Genomic DNA, 15,558 nt, shown 5'->3' with positions numbered 1-15,558 from the left:
AACTCTGTTCTTCGTGGCTGTGAAATGGAAAGATTCCAGGACTGAGAGTTCATGGGTGGATTTTCAAGGACCCGATCATGAGTCTTTGAAGTAATCGCCCATGGTTTGTAGAGGAGAATTTATTGTTTTGTATGATGGCCTTGGCCTGGCATGTTAAGGGGAAGTAGCTGGTAACTGTTTTCTGCACAGGGCAAGAAAAGGGCACAAGGCTTTCTCTGTGCAGAGAAGACTGTCTTGAAAGGAGCTGTTGGCTGTTTCATCATCTCTACAGCAGCTCCTAGTCATTGTGCTTAGGTTTGGCTTCTTGCTTTGTGGCTAATTGTTGGAATTCCATAGCTTCCTTTGCCCTCAGCCAGGTGGACTTACTCCTCTTACTGTGGAAATCTAAATTATTCTGGTAAACAGGACTGTAAGAGAGAAAAAGAGATTATACACTTAGATATATTATAGTCTTGTTAAACATTTAAAAATTAATATAGGTTGGCATTTCGTCTTGGTTATAGTATTATTATATTTAAATAATATATACATACTTAAATTGCTATTCTCCCATGACTGGCTTTCTCTCAACAGAAACTTATTAATATTTTTGTGCTCTATGATAAAGAGGGCTTAATTATTCTTAGCCTTTGGTTTTCATTGTATGTGATTACATTGTATCTTTTTGCACACTTCTAACTTTATTTTCTTTCTTTTTCTGCCTACACAGCAAGAACTGGGAACACAGGAGTAAATGTTTCCTGTACTGCCTGATTCCATCCCTAAAACTCAAACTGCTCCTATTTAACTGTGTGAATCAGACTGAGGGTTGATTTTAATGAGATTTTCTTTATAACTCTCACTTCTATCTGAACTCTTCATAATAGTGGCTTGGCCACGGTTGAAAATTGTGGCTTCTTGTAATTCTACACAGGTCTAAGATGTGTAAAAGGTGCAGGAAATAACTTTGCTGGGTTGGGGTTGGGGTCAAAGAGTATTGAACCGAGAGCATATATTTTGCTACAATTTTGGAAGTCTATCATTTTTGTGTGTTTGTGTACAGATGAAGTTGAGAAGGGTGGGTCTTTGCAGTGAATGTCTCTTCATATTTGTGCATTTCGATGATGGAATTATATAGAGTTATGCTCCACATGTCACTCAAATTTACTCAAGTTATGGAACTGTTAATAAGTAATATGTCAGTTTCTCTGAGCTTGTTGTTAGACCTGAGATGAGACCTGGCATAGGAATTGTAGGAATATGTTTCTTCGGTATTTTTTCTTTTTTTTTTTTAACTCAGTTATGGCTAAATAAATGAAGTAATTTTATGTGGTCTGCTCCTTTAGCCTTTAGCAGAATACTTTTGAAAAGCTGAGCCTCATTGTTGGTTATATGTACTTTGTAATTACTGATTTTAATTATCGTAGTAGAATCAGTAACAGAACATGTAATTAGGCAAATTACTTCTGTGGCAGTTGAATGTATAAATACCTTTACTTTTAAGAAGCAAACTTTTTAGAGGCTGAGAAGATGGCTCAGTTGGTAAAGTCTTTACAAACAAGCACAAAGACCTGAATTCAGAAATCCAGTACCCATTTAAAGGCCATGTGATGGTGGAACATGTCTCTAACTTCAATCCAAGAGAAGGGTCAGGAAACAGGCAGAACCTGGGGCTCACTGGCAGCCAGCTCACTTATTTTAGTGAGCACCAGATTTAGTGGGAGACTCTGCTCAAAACCAAGCCAAACCAAAACAAAACAAAAGAGATTGGTGGAGGAAGATACCTGATAGTGACCTGAGGCCTCCATACATACATGTGTGCACACCTCCACATACACATGCACCAACATAAACATGCATATGCCTTTGACACTTTAGAGGTTTAACTCCCAGAGATTTCTCTTGGTGTGAAAAAATTATTATAAATTATCATTTATACCTCCAATTAATTCTCAAAGTAAGTTATATTTTAATTTTTTAAAAATAAATAATGGAAATGTTTAATTTTGTGATTTAACAGTGTCTTATCTCACAACTTCAATTGAATAGAAACCCCATCCCTAATATATGTTTGAAGATAACGGAACTAGTTAAGATACAAGCATTCAGTTGGATTCTAATTTGTTTTTTTAGGCAGAGTCTCACTGTGTGGCCCTTTCTGGCTTAGAAACTCTCTCTATAGACCAGACTGGCCTTAACTCACAGAGATCTTCCTACTTCTGCCTCCAAGTGCTGGAATTAAAGGCATGAATTTATATGTTTCTAAACATGCAGTTATAAAAACCAATTATTTGAATGCTTTATATTAAAAACACTATTTAAAGAAAAATAATTGATGTCCAGTGACCAGACAGTGTTAGCTGGAAAAAGAAATGACTTATATTATTGGGCTGGAGTACAGCTCAGGTAAAATAGCATGCCCAAGGCCTGGGTTTGACCCCTGGTACCACTATGTTCCCCTGAAAATAAGACTTCTGTGCTTATGGGACCAAGTAGAGAAAAACATGTAAATATTAACAGTAACAAAAAGAAAGGAAGAATCTTCTTGTGCCTGGAGAATAGGGGATAGACACAATGTCCCCATGTGTGCAGCTTCTGTGAGAATCAAGCACAGTCCTTCGCTTCAGATGCTGTAGGCTCTTGTGTGAGAGCCACAGCTTTTAGTTTTCCTGACTGTATCTCGACTTTCTTAGACTTTTGTGAACCTCTGAAACCTAAGGTCTTTATTGTTCATTTTTATTTTAGCTCCTTGGTGATTCATTCCTGTGATTCTTCTTTTTATAAATGTTTATTACTAAGCACAAAAAGTTACTGTAACTAAGCATCTAGGCATCTCATATGGATTTTTAGTTTTAGCTCGATATCAGACAACCCTTTAAACTTTGATATATGTAATAATTATTGGAAGAAACAGAATGTAGGTTGCTGTCGAGTTTGATAGTTTGTTCATGGGTAACTGAGAAGTTTCGTTCATTTGCATTTCTTGCTTGCCCATATTGCTGTGATCAGCGAGTTGGGTAAGAAGCACTTACTTGCTGTTTAGATTCTACTGGACTGATTCCATAGGGAGTAAGTAGACATGTAAAGATCACAGGGTTCTAGAGTATTATATTATATCCTCCTAGATCTTACTGTAATATTAGTTTATTCTAAATAGTTTATTTGGGGACCATTTACCCTTTTTTCTTTTTAACTCCCAAGTATTCTTCTGTGTTCTTTACTGTTTGGTTGTAAAAAGCCTTACTCATGTGCCATGTGTTTGTAGAATAGTTCTCCAATATTCCCTTAAGATAATGCTGCTTATGCTGCCCATGTATGTGTGTGTATATATGTATATACATATGCATATATAGACAGGTCTTATTTATTATTTATTTTGCTTATAACTCTTAACGTTCAAACAAGATTTAAAGAGGCAGTCTTTGCCTTTTCTACCTAAGTGTGTTTTTCTATATATGGAAATGCTTCATTAACATTTTACCCTTGGCCTGTCTACCCACTGAGATAACCTTACATTGTGTATGACCTCAGTCCCTGACATTGGTTCCTGTACCGTACTTGGTACCGTTAACTCTGTGATTAACACTGCTGTGCACTGGAGTTTTGCCACTTCATGCCCTGTGCCGTTTCCTTAGAATTAGTTTGAAAGGGATGAGAGGGAATGGGCAAAGGACCCATTCTTTAGCAAAGTCTTACTCAGTTGCCCGTGCCGAGTTTGGAAGAGAGAGTGCCACTTTGGTCAGCCTGGTCTCCTGCTGCCCTTGGTGGCTAAGGAGCTTGCTCTAGATTTCCTTACTAGCACTGAAAAGGTACTTTTTCAGTACTAGATTTCCCATAAGGCTCTTGGTGGTTAAAACTTGATAAACAATGGCGAGATTAGGAAAGAAGCAGGTGTCTCTCTACTCCCTGCAGCTTCTCTGGCTTACATGTGCATTCCAAGCTCCAGCTGAAGGGCCTACATTGTTATAGTGTGCTATTCTGTTTCCCCCTTTTCTCTGAAGAAACTGATGGCAAAATATTGGAACTAATTCACAGGGGTGAACTGTCCATCTCTGAGATGTAACCTGAAGATGCCACCTCAGCTCTGTAGGAATTCTCTCCTCATTCATTTCTTTTGTAATACTTGTTCATGGCTTTTTGTAATTGTCAAGGAATGACTAGGGGCCAACATACTTTTAAAATGTGGGTTCCATCCCCAGCATCACAAATGAAAACGGTACTTAAGCTCTGAAATCCCAACACCAAGCGTGCTTTCTCTGCTGTGCGTACAGTGACTTTGTGATCCTACTGCTGTTGGCGGTGCGTTTCAGTCGGGCAGTGTGCCAGTCTCGCTCATTCACGTGTCTGTCTCTGTATCTTATGCCCATGGATTATTTGATCTTTAATCGTTCATTATAGGTGATATCAATAATAACCTTTCATTAGTATTTGTTATAAAAAACTTTGTTTTTTTAATGTGTATTGACTCATTTAAGACAATAGTTTTAAGATACTTGAAAAAGAAAATAAATATTTTATTGGCTACAATTTATACTTGGGTTATTTTGTCCATTAGAAATAAACCATGCAGACTATTCTGAAATGCTCTTTCAAACGATTTTGAAATCCTTCATATCCATAATTGTCTATTTTAGTCAGAAATATAATTTCATACAAAAATGTTCCCTTTTCAATGTGTGCTTACTCTACACAACCAGCTATGATCAAAACCAGCAAACACCTTGGAGGTTTACCATTTATGTAGTACATAATCCTGTCTGAAGAAGTGGTTGGGGCTTAGCATTTTAAAAATTATATTTATGTAATTATGTGTGTGCCTGAGTGTGTGTATGTGCACCGTGTGTGTGTGTGTGTGTGTGTGTGTGTGTGTGTGTGTTTGAGCCTTTGGAGGCCAGAAGAGGGCTTCAGAGCCCTTGGAACTGGAGTTACAGGCAACTATGACCTATAGTGTAGGTATCAGGAATAGAACCCCTGTCCTCTGCTCTTGAATTAAACCAGTTTTCCAGCCCCTGGGCCTTTGCTTTTCAGAAAAATCAGACTTCTCTCCAAAGAATTGGAAGAAAAATGTGAACCATTCTCTGAAAAGAATTTCAGAGCCATGATTTCTAAGTTCTGTGTCCTCAGATAGCAGTTATTAGACTCACCCAAGCTGTTGCCAGGGAGGCCCTTTAAGGACTGCTGAGACATTGATGTAGCAGTTTTGTATTTACCACGTGTTTATATATTCTTGATTAAGGTGTGTGAGTGCTTCTGGTTGATAGTTTAAGTCTCTTAAGTTACTAAGAACAAGATGTTTTTCATCAGACGCTCACCTGGTAAGCATTCAATACATTTCTTTTTAAGGCAATAGTGAAAAGTACTTGATATTATAAATAAGTTGTTTTCTTGCTTCGGATGCCACTCTGTAGTATGCTAGTTTTATTTCCAATGCACCTTTTCCTAACATTGATTTCCATCGACTATTATACAGATATTTAAATATATGTAGTTCCCAAGTCTTAACTCTTGTTTCTTTTTCAGAACCATATCAAGAAGCTGGAAGGCGAGACCTACCAGTTCCACTGTGCTGTTCCTGGACACAAGAGGGCAGTCCTTATGATTACAAACAGGTATTGACATCCAGATGCCACCTAGCTGTGTTCATGGGAGGACTTTCAGCTGCCATGGCAGAAGGGCTGGAAAACTATACGTCAGGGGTGGGATGTTCATTTTCATCCCATCACAGAAACACAGCTCTAGGTCGTGTCCCAAGAGCGTGTGTTCAGGGTGCCTCATTCTGGAGATGCAGGAGCTAGGCCCAGCTTGGCTTGGGCGTCTCCAGACATGGCAGCTGCTGATGGCACAGTGAGTATTGCCTACATCTTGCAGTGGTAAGGAGTCACAATTCAAATTGAAGAGGGTGACCCTACTTTCCCTTGTGAGGTTTGATTTGGGGTATTGGTAAGCCCCTCTTAAGGATGGTATCATTCCTATATGCCCAGAGGAGTGCCTTCTGAGTATTTTGGTAAACCCTTTTTCCAGAGAAAAAGGATTTATGCTAAACTATCAAATAATGTTCCAAGATTTACTCTAGAAATAAACTTGTCTCCAGATAGCTACTGTAGATTAACAATTTTCCAAGGGCTCTCTTTTGTAGGGTTAAAGCAGAGTGTTTAGGCACTCTGCCCTAGTTTCTTCCCTCTCCCTCTCCTCTGCCCTCCTTCCCTTCCTCCCTCTAATGCATCCATCCCATCTATCTGGGCTTTTGAAATCAAACCCAGGGTGTAATGGTTGATAAGTGAGTGTTCTCATACTGAGCTGCACTCCTCACTGTTGGACCTGAATATACCTGGATGAGAAGAAAAATAAGAGAGGTGAATTGCAGAATCTAAACTTTGAAACATGTCTTTCTAACGAGGTTAACCAACCAGTCGTAAGGAAGACTTGTTCAGTCATCCTATTGGTCCATCAGTAGAGGTGTAATCACAGGGACTGTAGAGATGGCTTGGCAATTAAAAGCATCTGTTGCTCTTTTGGAGCTCAGGTTCAGTTCTCAGCATCCACTTTGTGCATATGCCTCTGGCCTCTGTGGGCAGCTGCATGTAAGTGTACGTACCCACAAATACATAGACACTTAAAAATTAAAATAGACCTTTAAAAAGATCAAAGCTACACAGAGAAACCCTGTCTCAACTAAACAAACGAAAAAGGGATCTGGAGTGGAGATCTTGGAGACTTCTTGTCACAGTGTGTCACACAGGAGATGACAAGATTTGAAGGTGATACTTGGAGCAGGAGAGAGAATGGAGGTTTCAGCTATGGGAGAATATGCTGTTATTGGACTGGTCAGGAGAAGAGAGAGCTTAGAAACACACAGAATGGGGAGATGCATCTGGCACAAGGCTGATACTGAGCTGATACTGACCTGGGCTTAGGGTCCGGGGTGTGGGGCCGCTCATCACTGGTTAGAACAGTGCGCCGGTGTTAAATGTGTCAAATGAGGGAATACTCTGATGGCTCTTGCTCTTCAAGGGCCAGGGGTGCTATAGGTATCAGCCCCTCTGAGAAACAGTGTCTGAGGCCTGCTGTAATTCCCATTGATCACCGGGTTCATTCAGGTCTGCCTTCCTGAGCATGCAGAGTCTGGCTGTGTCTTCCCTCACCTTACAGCCACCGTCATAAGTGATGCTGTCACTGCTTCCTCATTGGGCTTTGCACTCACGGCCGTTCTTATTTTTCTACTCCAGACACCGAGCCCCTACTCTCTTGCTTGTCACTAAAGGTTTGTTTAAAACAAAGGGTCTTCATGCTGTGTCCAATACCTGCAAGCTGAAGGCATAATTTCAAGATGACGGTGAATAAATATCATCTAAAATTAGACCTTAAGGTGATTTTCTCACCAAGGTATGCATTTGATATTCCAGCCTCAGACCTCCATACTCCTTAATTAGCCCTTTCTTCTGCTGGGGTTGGTGGTGCAGGCCTGCTATCCCTTATGCCTGGGAGAGGGAGTCGGGAGGATTGCAAGGTAAAGGCCGGGACAGCCTAGGCAACGTTGTGAGACCCTGCCTCAAAAATAGAGAACTAGAAGGTATGTGGGGGCATAGCTGAGTGAGTGCTTCCCTAGCCGTTGTAAGGTCCTGGGTTCAATTCTCAGCATCACACTCAATCCCTTCTGCACTTAATCTGGCAGTGTGTCTGTATTGTCTGAACAGTCACTGTCTCTCTCTAAGGAGAACTCCTCAGTGATCAACTCGAACTCACCCCCCATGCTACCAGCGCAGCCTGCCCCTGTTGGAAGGGGCCGCTTGTTTGTCCCGGCCGACAAGAACTGAAATAATCACATAGAAACTATATTAATTAAATCACTGCTTGGCTCATCAGCTCTAGGTTATTATTGGCTAATTCTTATACAAATTTAACCCATTTCTATTAATCTGTATATCGCCACGTGGTTGTGGCTTACCCGGTAAAGTTCCAAGTGTCTGTCTCCAGCAGCTCCATGGCTTCTCTCCGTCTCCACCCTTCTTTCTCCCAGCATTCCATTTAGCTCTGTTCCCCTATAGCTCTGCTATAGGCCCAAAGCAGTTCCTTTATTAACCAATGATATTCACAGCTTACAGAGGGGAGTCACACATCATGCCCCCTTCCTAGTGCAGCCTTTCCCCTCCCCAGTGCAGCCTGCCCCCTCCCCAGTGCAGCCTGCCCCCTCTCCAGCACAGCCTGCCCCCTCCCCAGCACAGCCTTTCCCCTCCCCAGCACAGCCTTTCCCCTCCCCAGCACAGCCTGCCTCCTCCCCAGCACAGCCTGCCCCCTCCCCAGTGCTCTGAATCTGTGTGGCATTGTCTCATGTACTTGTTTTCTCTTCTAGGCACAGGGTGCCTCTCAAGCCTCATGCCTTCATTCCTTTCTCTGCCAGGTTTCCCTAGATGTTGTTTGAATTCACAAATTTACATTTCTAGTGTTTTTGTCTTTAATGGAGACTTGAAATCAAGTATAGTTATATTAGTAATTAATCCGACTTGCTGGGAAATCAGTGTGGGTGTCCTTTAAGGATTATATTATTTTTCATTACTATTGAGTAAAATGAAACATTCCTCCTGTGATATACATTAGCGTTAAAATGTTCAAGTCTGGTATTTATTAGTGGGTCCGAAGTGAGTCTTTGCTGACGTTTGGACTTGTGACATTTCCTGCATGGTCTGTCTTGGCTGGAAGTCGTAAGTGACTGACAGAAAAGAGCAATTAAGAATATTCCAAGTAAATCGTCTTCAGGGGCTTTACTCTGTGGCCTCCCAGATGAGGGCGCATCCTGCACCACTTGTGTTTCAAATGCGATTCCCTGCTCGGTTGTTTTGCTCTTTCAAAACCAAAAACAGCATTACTGAGTTCTGCAAGATTGACAGAAGGGGAAGTTTTAAAGTCCATTTTGTTAGGCAGAGATTGTATTGCATTTCATTTGACATTGACGTAGACTTTTTTTAAAATGAAAAATAGACTTTTCTGTGAGTGAATTTTTCTAATTTTTCAAATGTTTTCTTCTTCAGAATTTCATGCATATGTACAATGAAATATGATCTTATCTGCCTCCATTTCTCCCTGCCAACTGCCCTGTATCCTCCCCTAACATGTTCCCTTCTCAAATTCATATCTCCCCACCCTCCTTTTTTTCTTTTTAATAATTCACTAAGTCTAATTTTTGCTGCTAGTGTGTACATGACTATGGGCTATCCATTGTGGTATAAGAAACCTACCAGCAGCCATACTCAAAAAAGAATGATTTTCTCTCCCCAAGGACTACCCCACTGCCAGGAGCTCCTCAGTAATGCGGTCTGGAGACTGTCTGTTATCTGTGCTGGGATTTGGGCTGGCTTGAACTTGTCACGTCTTGTATTAGTAATCACAGTGGCTTTGAGTTCCTGAGTGCAGTAGCCACGTTAGGTCCAGAAGACAGGATTTCACAGCACCCTGCCATCCTCCAGCTCTCTCGTTCATTCTGCCTGCTCTTCCCTGAGCCCTGGGGTGAGGAGGTTGATGAAGATTTCCTGCCCCACTTCAGGCTGAAGTCTCAGCCTCTGATCCTCACAGCTCTCTTAAGTGGGTCAGTTTTGTTGTTTAATAAACACACACAAAATAAAGGATAGAGCTAACACATGGCTGTATTTGTTTTCTTTTTCAAAATAGGCGAGTGCTGTTGATAAAGGAAGTTGAAATCCTAGGCCATATGTCTGTGGACTGGCAGTGTCTGTTCGAAGATTTTGTGTGTCCTCCTGGAGTCAGTGAAAACCTGCTGAAGATTTCAGTTAAGGTAAGAGAATATGAATCCGCCCTACAGAGCCAGGGACGCAGTTAGTCTTGCTGGCTGCCTCTCAGTTACAGAGGTAGACTGTCAGGAGGAGCAGTGCCATCACTGTCTGTCTTAGCGCATGCTAAGCTGTAAACAAACCTATCTCATTTTTTGTAACTGCATTTTCAGACATAGAGGGAATTCTTGATTTATCTGCCAGAACTAGTGTGCTGGCGGGTGCTTCTGCCTTTTGGTAAGATTGAGCATTAGTGACTAGGAGTTTTTCTTTCCTTATATGTATATCCATTTTTCCAGAATCTGAGGCATTTCTAGAAATATTCGCTTTGTCAAGCTTTTGGGAGACTAAGTGCTTCAGTGAAAATAAATATGAAGTCTAAGGCCTGTAAGATGCTCAACAGGTTGAAGCACTTGCTATGCAAGCTTGGCAGCCTGAGATTGATGCCAGAGCTCTGGAGAGAGATGACCCTGTAGAGTCGTCATGACCTCTTTACACATTCTGTGGCATGCACACCTGCCTGCCAAACACCACACACACAGTTAAAAATATATTAGGTCTAAATAGCTTTGTTTATAATTTGGTGCACATAGAATGCAAATATGACTTACGTGCTGTGTGTTTTCTGTGTCTTTGCTCCCATCCTTTTCTAAGGATGAACTTTCCATGACACAGTAAAGCATAAGCAGGGGAGATATCTCACCTTTCCTGGGGTTTTGGGCTTACCCACTGTGGACACATACTCTGTTTTAGATGTATTCTTATCTTTCTTAAGAAAATTACACAACTGCATCTTAAATATGGTAACTTTATAGTATATTTGTTTTCCAAAATAACAATGATATTATCCCCTTTACTGAAACTCTCCAAACAACATTTCCCACGGAATGTAATAGACTTTAAATAGGTTTGAAGTGACTGTCCTTCACTTCTCTCATTGTAGACCTTTACAAACAAGACTGCTGGGTCTGCCTGCCCATTTGTGTTCAGAACAGATCCTTACACATTATAGAGTGCCCTAGTAGGAAACGTAGTATTGGAGCTGGGGCATATTTTATAGTTCCCTATTTAATTTCCATCTCTCAGTTACTTTTGCATTGCTGTGATAAAACACCATGAGAAGGCAACTTTTAAAAGAAACAGTTTAATTTGGGGCTTATGGTTTCAGAGGATGAGAGTCCATGATTCTGGAGCAAAGGCACGGTGGCAGGAACAGCTGAGAGCTTACTTCATGATCTGAAAGTTGGAAGCAGAGAGCAAGAGAGTCTGAGTCTGGGCCAGTCTTCTGAATCCTCAAAGCCCGCCCCCAGTTACACACCTCCTCCAGCAAGGCCACACCTCCCAATCCTTCCCAAATAGTTCCACCAACTGGGTACCAAATATTCAAACATACAAGCTTATGAGAGCCATCCTTATTCAGGCCACCACAGTACTTTGCCTCCACATAAGTGGTGAGAATTGATTCGATGTATTTTACATTGTATAAAAATTTTATCTATCAGCAGAGGAAATGAAGGGGAGGGCCTTTGGTCTTTCACTGGTCTGTCAGCTGTCATGTATTGTCACATTGTGATCCTGTAGGCTATGTGTTGTTGCCTGCAGAAGTCCTTATTTTACACAGATAGGCCTATAAATTATGACTCTAGCGTGCAGTTGCTCTCCTTGTGGCAAGGTGATTTATTTCTTATAGTTGATTGCATGTATTTCATAGTTTAGTGCTTATACAGTAAGTTGACATTTAAGCATCCAGTGTAAGATCATGCTATTTTTTTCTTTTAGAGAATAATTTCTGTCATTATTTCTTTTAAAACCAGGAACAGGGTCTGTTCCATAAAAAAGACAGTGCCAATCAAGGCTGTCTTCGGAAAATTTACCTGAAGGATTCCATCACAGCAAAGGTAAACTGTTGGTTTTAGCCCCACCCCCTCGAGGTTTTTAACTGGGAGACCTTTACAAGCCTGTCATAGCGAAGTAGCCATTATTTCTCACGTACTCTCTCCTACTGGTAACTTTGCATTGATGCGCCCATGAATGACAGACTGTGAGCCCACCAAAGTGGAAGGGTGGTGGTTCACACTGTGTGGGTGTGGAAGCCTGGAAGTGTCACTGTTCACACTGTAGGGGAGGGTTGTAGCCTGGTCCGTGTCTACACCTGTGTGGAGTCTTGTGGCTGCCCCTGGGTGAGCCAGAGGTTATCTTATAGTTCATAACCCTGCTTTGCCTTCCAGAGAGCACTGGATGCCCTTGAGAGCGCACAGTCATCCAGGCACCAGCAGAAGCTGATGAAGCAGCCTTCCCTCAGGCTCCTCAGACCCCAAGTTCCATCCTGACCACAGACTTTACAGGACTTCTGAGAGGGAAACGGTCACGTCAAAAATCCTGCGAAAAGAGAACATTTCCAGGAGTTCCTTGTTTTGTTTTTTCTGGGAAATCCAGTCCTTTTGGACTCTTATTGAGTCTGGGTTTTGCAACTCTGCATATATCAGGAGTCTGCTGCTACACCATGTAGGTCAGACCTCAAAGAAATACCACTTGAGACTCAGAGAGAAATGTTCATTAATATTAAAATTGGGAAACAAAGGATGCTGGGCTTGTTTTTAATGAGTCTGTACTGAAGAAAGGAGGTATTAAAATGAGTAGTCATCTCTGAAAGTTTTAACCACACAAATAGTGGACCCTCTGACCTTTGTTTAAAGGTAATTTGTGCAATAATTGACCTGAGAGAACACTTTTGGTAAACTGGGGAATTGACCAAAGAAATGCTAGCAAAGGGCCGTTTTTTAATTTTTTTTTCATAAAAACATTTTTCTCCTAATAGGATGAGTTTTACATGGGTGTTTTTCCCCCTCCTTTCCTGCTACTCACAGAATACGGGCAATCTGGAATCTTCGGGCAGCCGTACTCCCTTGTCTGAAGCAAGGCCGTCCCTGGATATCGGAGTGGCTGCTTTTTCAGGATGCACTCACGGGCACAGTTACATTTTTTCTGGGAAATGAAAACAATTTACTGTAAGCTTCTCGGCATTCAGAAATGTTTAAAGCACAGTATTTTTTATATTTCCAGAAATTTATTTTAGAATTTATAAGACTGCTAAGGGCGCCATAAGTTAACCTATAATTCTAATGCATACCTATAAATGTCTTTTAAATATTTGCTAGGAAGAATGTAAAATCTCTACTTGCTTTATTGTGTAAGTTTTTATAAATGTCTGTATAGAGCTGGAGACGGGTGTTCGCTGTGTGCGCTGGTCAGCACAAGTTCCTGTTCTTCCTCCCCCTCTAGTACGGGTTAGATACGGGCTGCCTGGTGACTCTGAGGGGCTGAGTTTCCTTGGATGATCCTTTAGCTGTGGTCAGGGTGTTGAATACGGCATTTGGGTGAAGCGTGTGGATGTTGAGATGAAGGCGTGGGTGCCTCTGCCTTTGTTGATGTGCCCCTCCTTTCACATCGCAGGCCGTGCTTCTGAGACAGCACGAGAAGCCCTCTTAGTTCCCCACTGCTGCTCGTCCTGTTTCTGTAAGAGAGGGCAGAACTCAGTGTCTGATTTTTGGTAGTTGTTGGATTTTCAATTAAATTCTTTACCCCCAACCTTCCTCTTTCTTTCTTTTGATAGGGTCTCACAGTGTAGCCCAGGCTGGCCTTTAACTCACTGAGAACTGCTCACCTCTGCCTCCCAAGTTCTGGGATTAAAGGTGCACGCCACTCCGCCTGGTTTAATACCTTTATTCCTGTTAAGAAAATCATCATGTATGAAATGAATAGCTTTAAACCTAATTGCACTTTCTAGAACTAGAAGCCAGAGATAAGTCTTCTAGCAAGTCCAACAGCACCCTGTGTCTTTAAAACTGACTTCATCAGGAATTTGAATATCTGATTACATTTTTCATGTTAACCATAGCTGTTGATGGTATCGTGAATATTTCCGGCATTATTTTGCACTGGTGGTTTATTCCAGAAGCAGGTATGCAGGCTACTGGTCTGAGAACAATTAAATCTATAAATCTACTATCTCAGCTGATTACCTTCAAGTATCTGTGACGTTTTTGTTTGATACAATTTCCTGGGACAGAAAGTAACCCACTGGTTGGATGCAATTAGATGTATTGTGTTTTTAAAAATGCATTTGCTTATAAAGTTCTGAGAGAAATAAAGCATTGGTATGTTGCTTACATGTTGAGGTCTCTGTTAAATACTCAGTCACATTCTCTTCAGGTCGTCTTTCCCCTTCCCTTTCTGGCCCCATGCCAATCAAAGATAGGTGAAAGGCTGGGGGCTTTACATAGTGCTGGTGAGGGAAAGCCTTTTCTGGGGTGCTGAGCCCCTTCCTACACTGGAGCTGTGTGGCGCGGCTGCAGCACTGGGCAATGCACAACCGCATCGCGCTGAGCTCTCAGCCCCCTGGGGGCTTCCTGGGAGACAGAATTCATGGTGGTGGACTTGTTTTGTTTTGTGGTTTTTTTGGTTTTTTTTTTTTTTTGGTGGTTTTGCAGATCTGGACTGCTTCTCCCCAATCTCTTGCAGTCTCCTTAGTCTTTTCATTCCTGGCTCCCCACCTCTCCCACTGGGCACTCATAGGACCAGTCTGAAAGCTCATCCAGCAGGGTATGGGATAGGAAGAGGAGGCTCACACAGGGCCTGTAGCAAGGCAGAGACATCAAATCCAAAGAGAACAATACACTTGGGCTTTCTAAGAAAATGTGATCTGTGATCAATGTCCTGCCTATGCTTCCTGGGTGAGTGTTTTATTTTGAATTATGTATGAGAGAATACCAGTCTAAGCCCACTGATGTGGGGTGCTCCCTGGCCATCTGTTTTGTTTGTTTTAAACAAAGCTCCCGTGTATGTTTCTAAGGGAAAGAATTTCTAAGGGAAGAGAATGGAACCTACTAGAGCAGAGGGACATAGCTTTCCTCTGGTGACGACCATGCCCCTAGTGGTGACCATCCTCTGGTGGTGACCGTGCCCCCTGGTGGTGACCATGGCCCCTAGTGGTGACCATCCTCTGGTGGTGACCGTGCCCCTGGTGGTGACGTTTCCTCTGGTGGAAGAACTTAAGTTTCTTTCTGAGTTCATTCTCAAAACCCCCCTTCATGAAAAGTCTGTGTCATTTTAAGTATTGTACCTCTTGGATCATTTTGGACTGAGAGAACCTTCAGAAAGACTTGGATTATGTTTTAGCTTCATATACTGTATATGTATAGTCCCTTATGCAATACAAAAGGCTTTGAAGCCAAAAAACTGTTTGTGAGTTTAAATCAAAGTCACCTGGCATCAAAATCTGAACTGAACTGACACGGCATTCTTTGTGTTCTTTCTTCATGTAAACCCGTTTGCTGTAACTGAGCTCTGTTAATGATTATGGAGTGTAGCCACATAGAATAGAAACCCTACTGCCTCTGGCCCCAGGGGCCCCAGAAGACATTGTAGATCTCTCTGTCCTGTTCAGTTAACTTTTGTCATTGATGTGACCAAATACATGACAAACAAAACAAACGAGCAAACAACAGTAAGGAGTAAGGGTTTCTCTGGCTCACAGTTAGAGGGTACAGTCTGGCTTGGCAGGAGAGCGATGCAGCTGACACCTTCCGGCTGTAGTCAGGAAGCAGACTGAGTGTGCTATTCAGCTTACTTGCTCGTTTTGTTTGTTTGTTTTTTAAGTTGGGGACTCCAGCTCATTGAATGGTGTCACTCAAAGATAGAGTGGGTGGGTCATCTCACCTCAATTAAAACAATCTAGAAACTTCTTCACAACATGTCCAAAAGTCTGTCTCCCAGGTGATACCAGAGCCTGTGTGGT

General features: G+C 41.9%; 1 protein-coding gene across 3 annotated transcripts in view; it reads left to right on the top strand.

Annotated features, from left to right (window-relative positions):
- Positions 1-14,177, top strand: part of Vps13c (vacuolar protein sorting 13 homolog C) — a 154,390-nt gene extending 140,213 nt beyond the window's left edge. The window contains exons 82-85 of one of the 3 annotated variants that reach the window (XM_041679334.1): positions 5,500-5,588; positions 9,643-9,766; positions 11,576-11,659; positions 11,990-14,177. In XM_041679334.1, coding sequence (XP_041535268.1) covers positions 5,500-5,588; positions 9,643-9,766; positions 11,576-11,659; positions 11,990-12,091 — 399 coding nt within the window. In that variant the 3' untranslated portion in view covers positions 12,092-14,177. Of the gene's footprint in view, positions 1-709; positions 4,507-5,499; positions 5,589-9,642; positions 9,767-11,575; positions 11,660-11,989 lie in introns of those variants that run through there. The other 2 variants (XM_041679335.1, XM_041679336.1) reach the window with 2 other exon arrangements.
- The last annotated feature ends 1,381 nt before the right edge of the window (positions 14,178-15,558 follow it).

This window comes from Microtus oregoni, unplaced genomic scaffold (genome assembly GCF_018167655.1).
Source record: "Microtus oregoni isolate MIOR12 unplaced genomic scaffold, Mior012 000032F_ref0000030, whole genome shotgun sequence".
Classification (NCBI taxonomy): Eukaryota; Metazoa; Chordata; class Mammalia; order Rodentia; family Cricetidae; genus Microtus; species Microtus oregoni.
The sequence above is the reverse complement of the archived record's forward strand: the minus strand, read 5'-3'. Positions and strand labels throughout refer to the sequence as shown.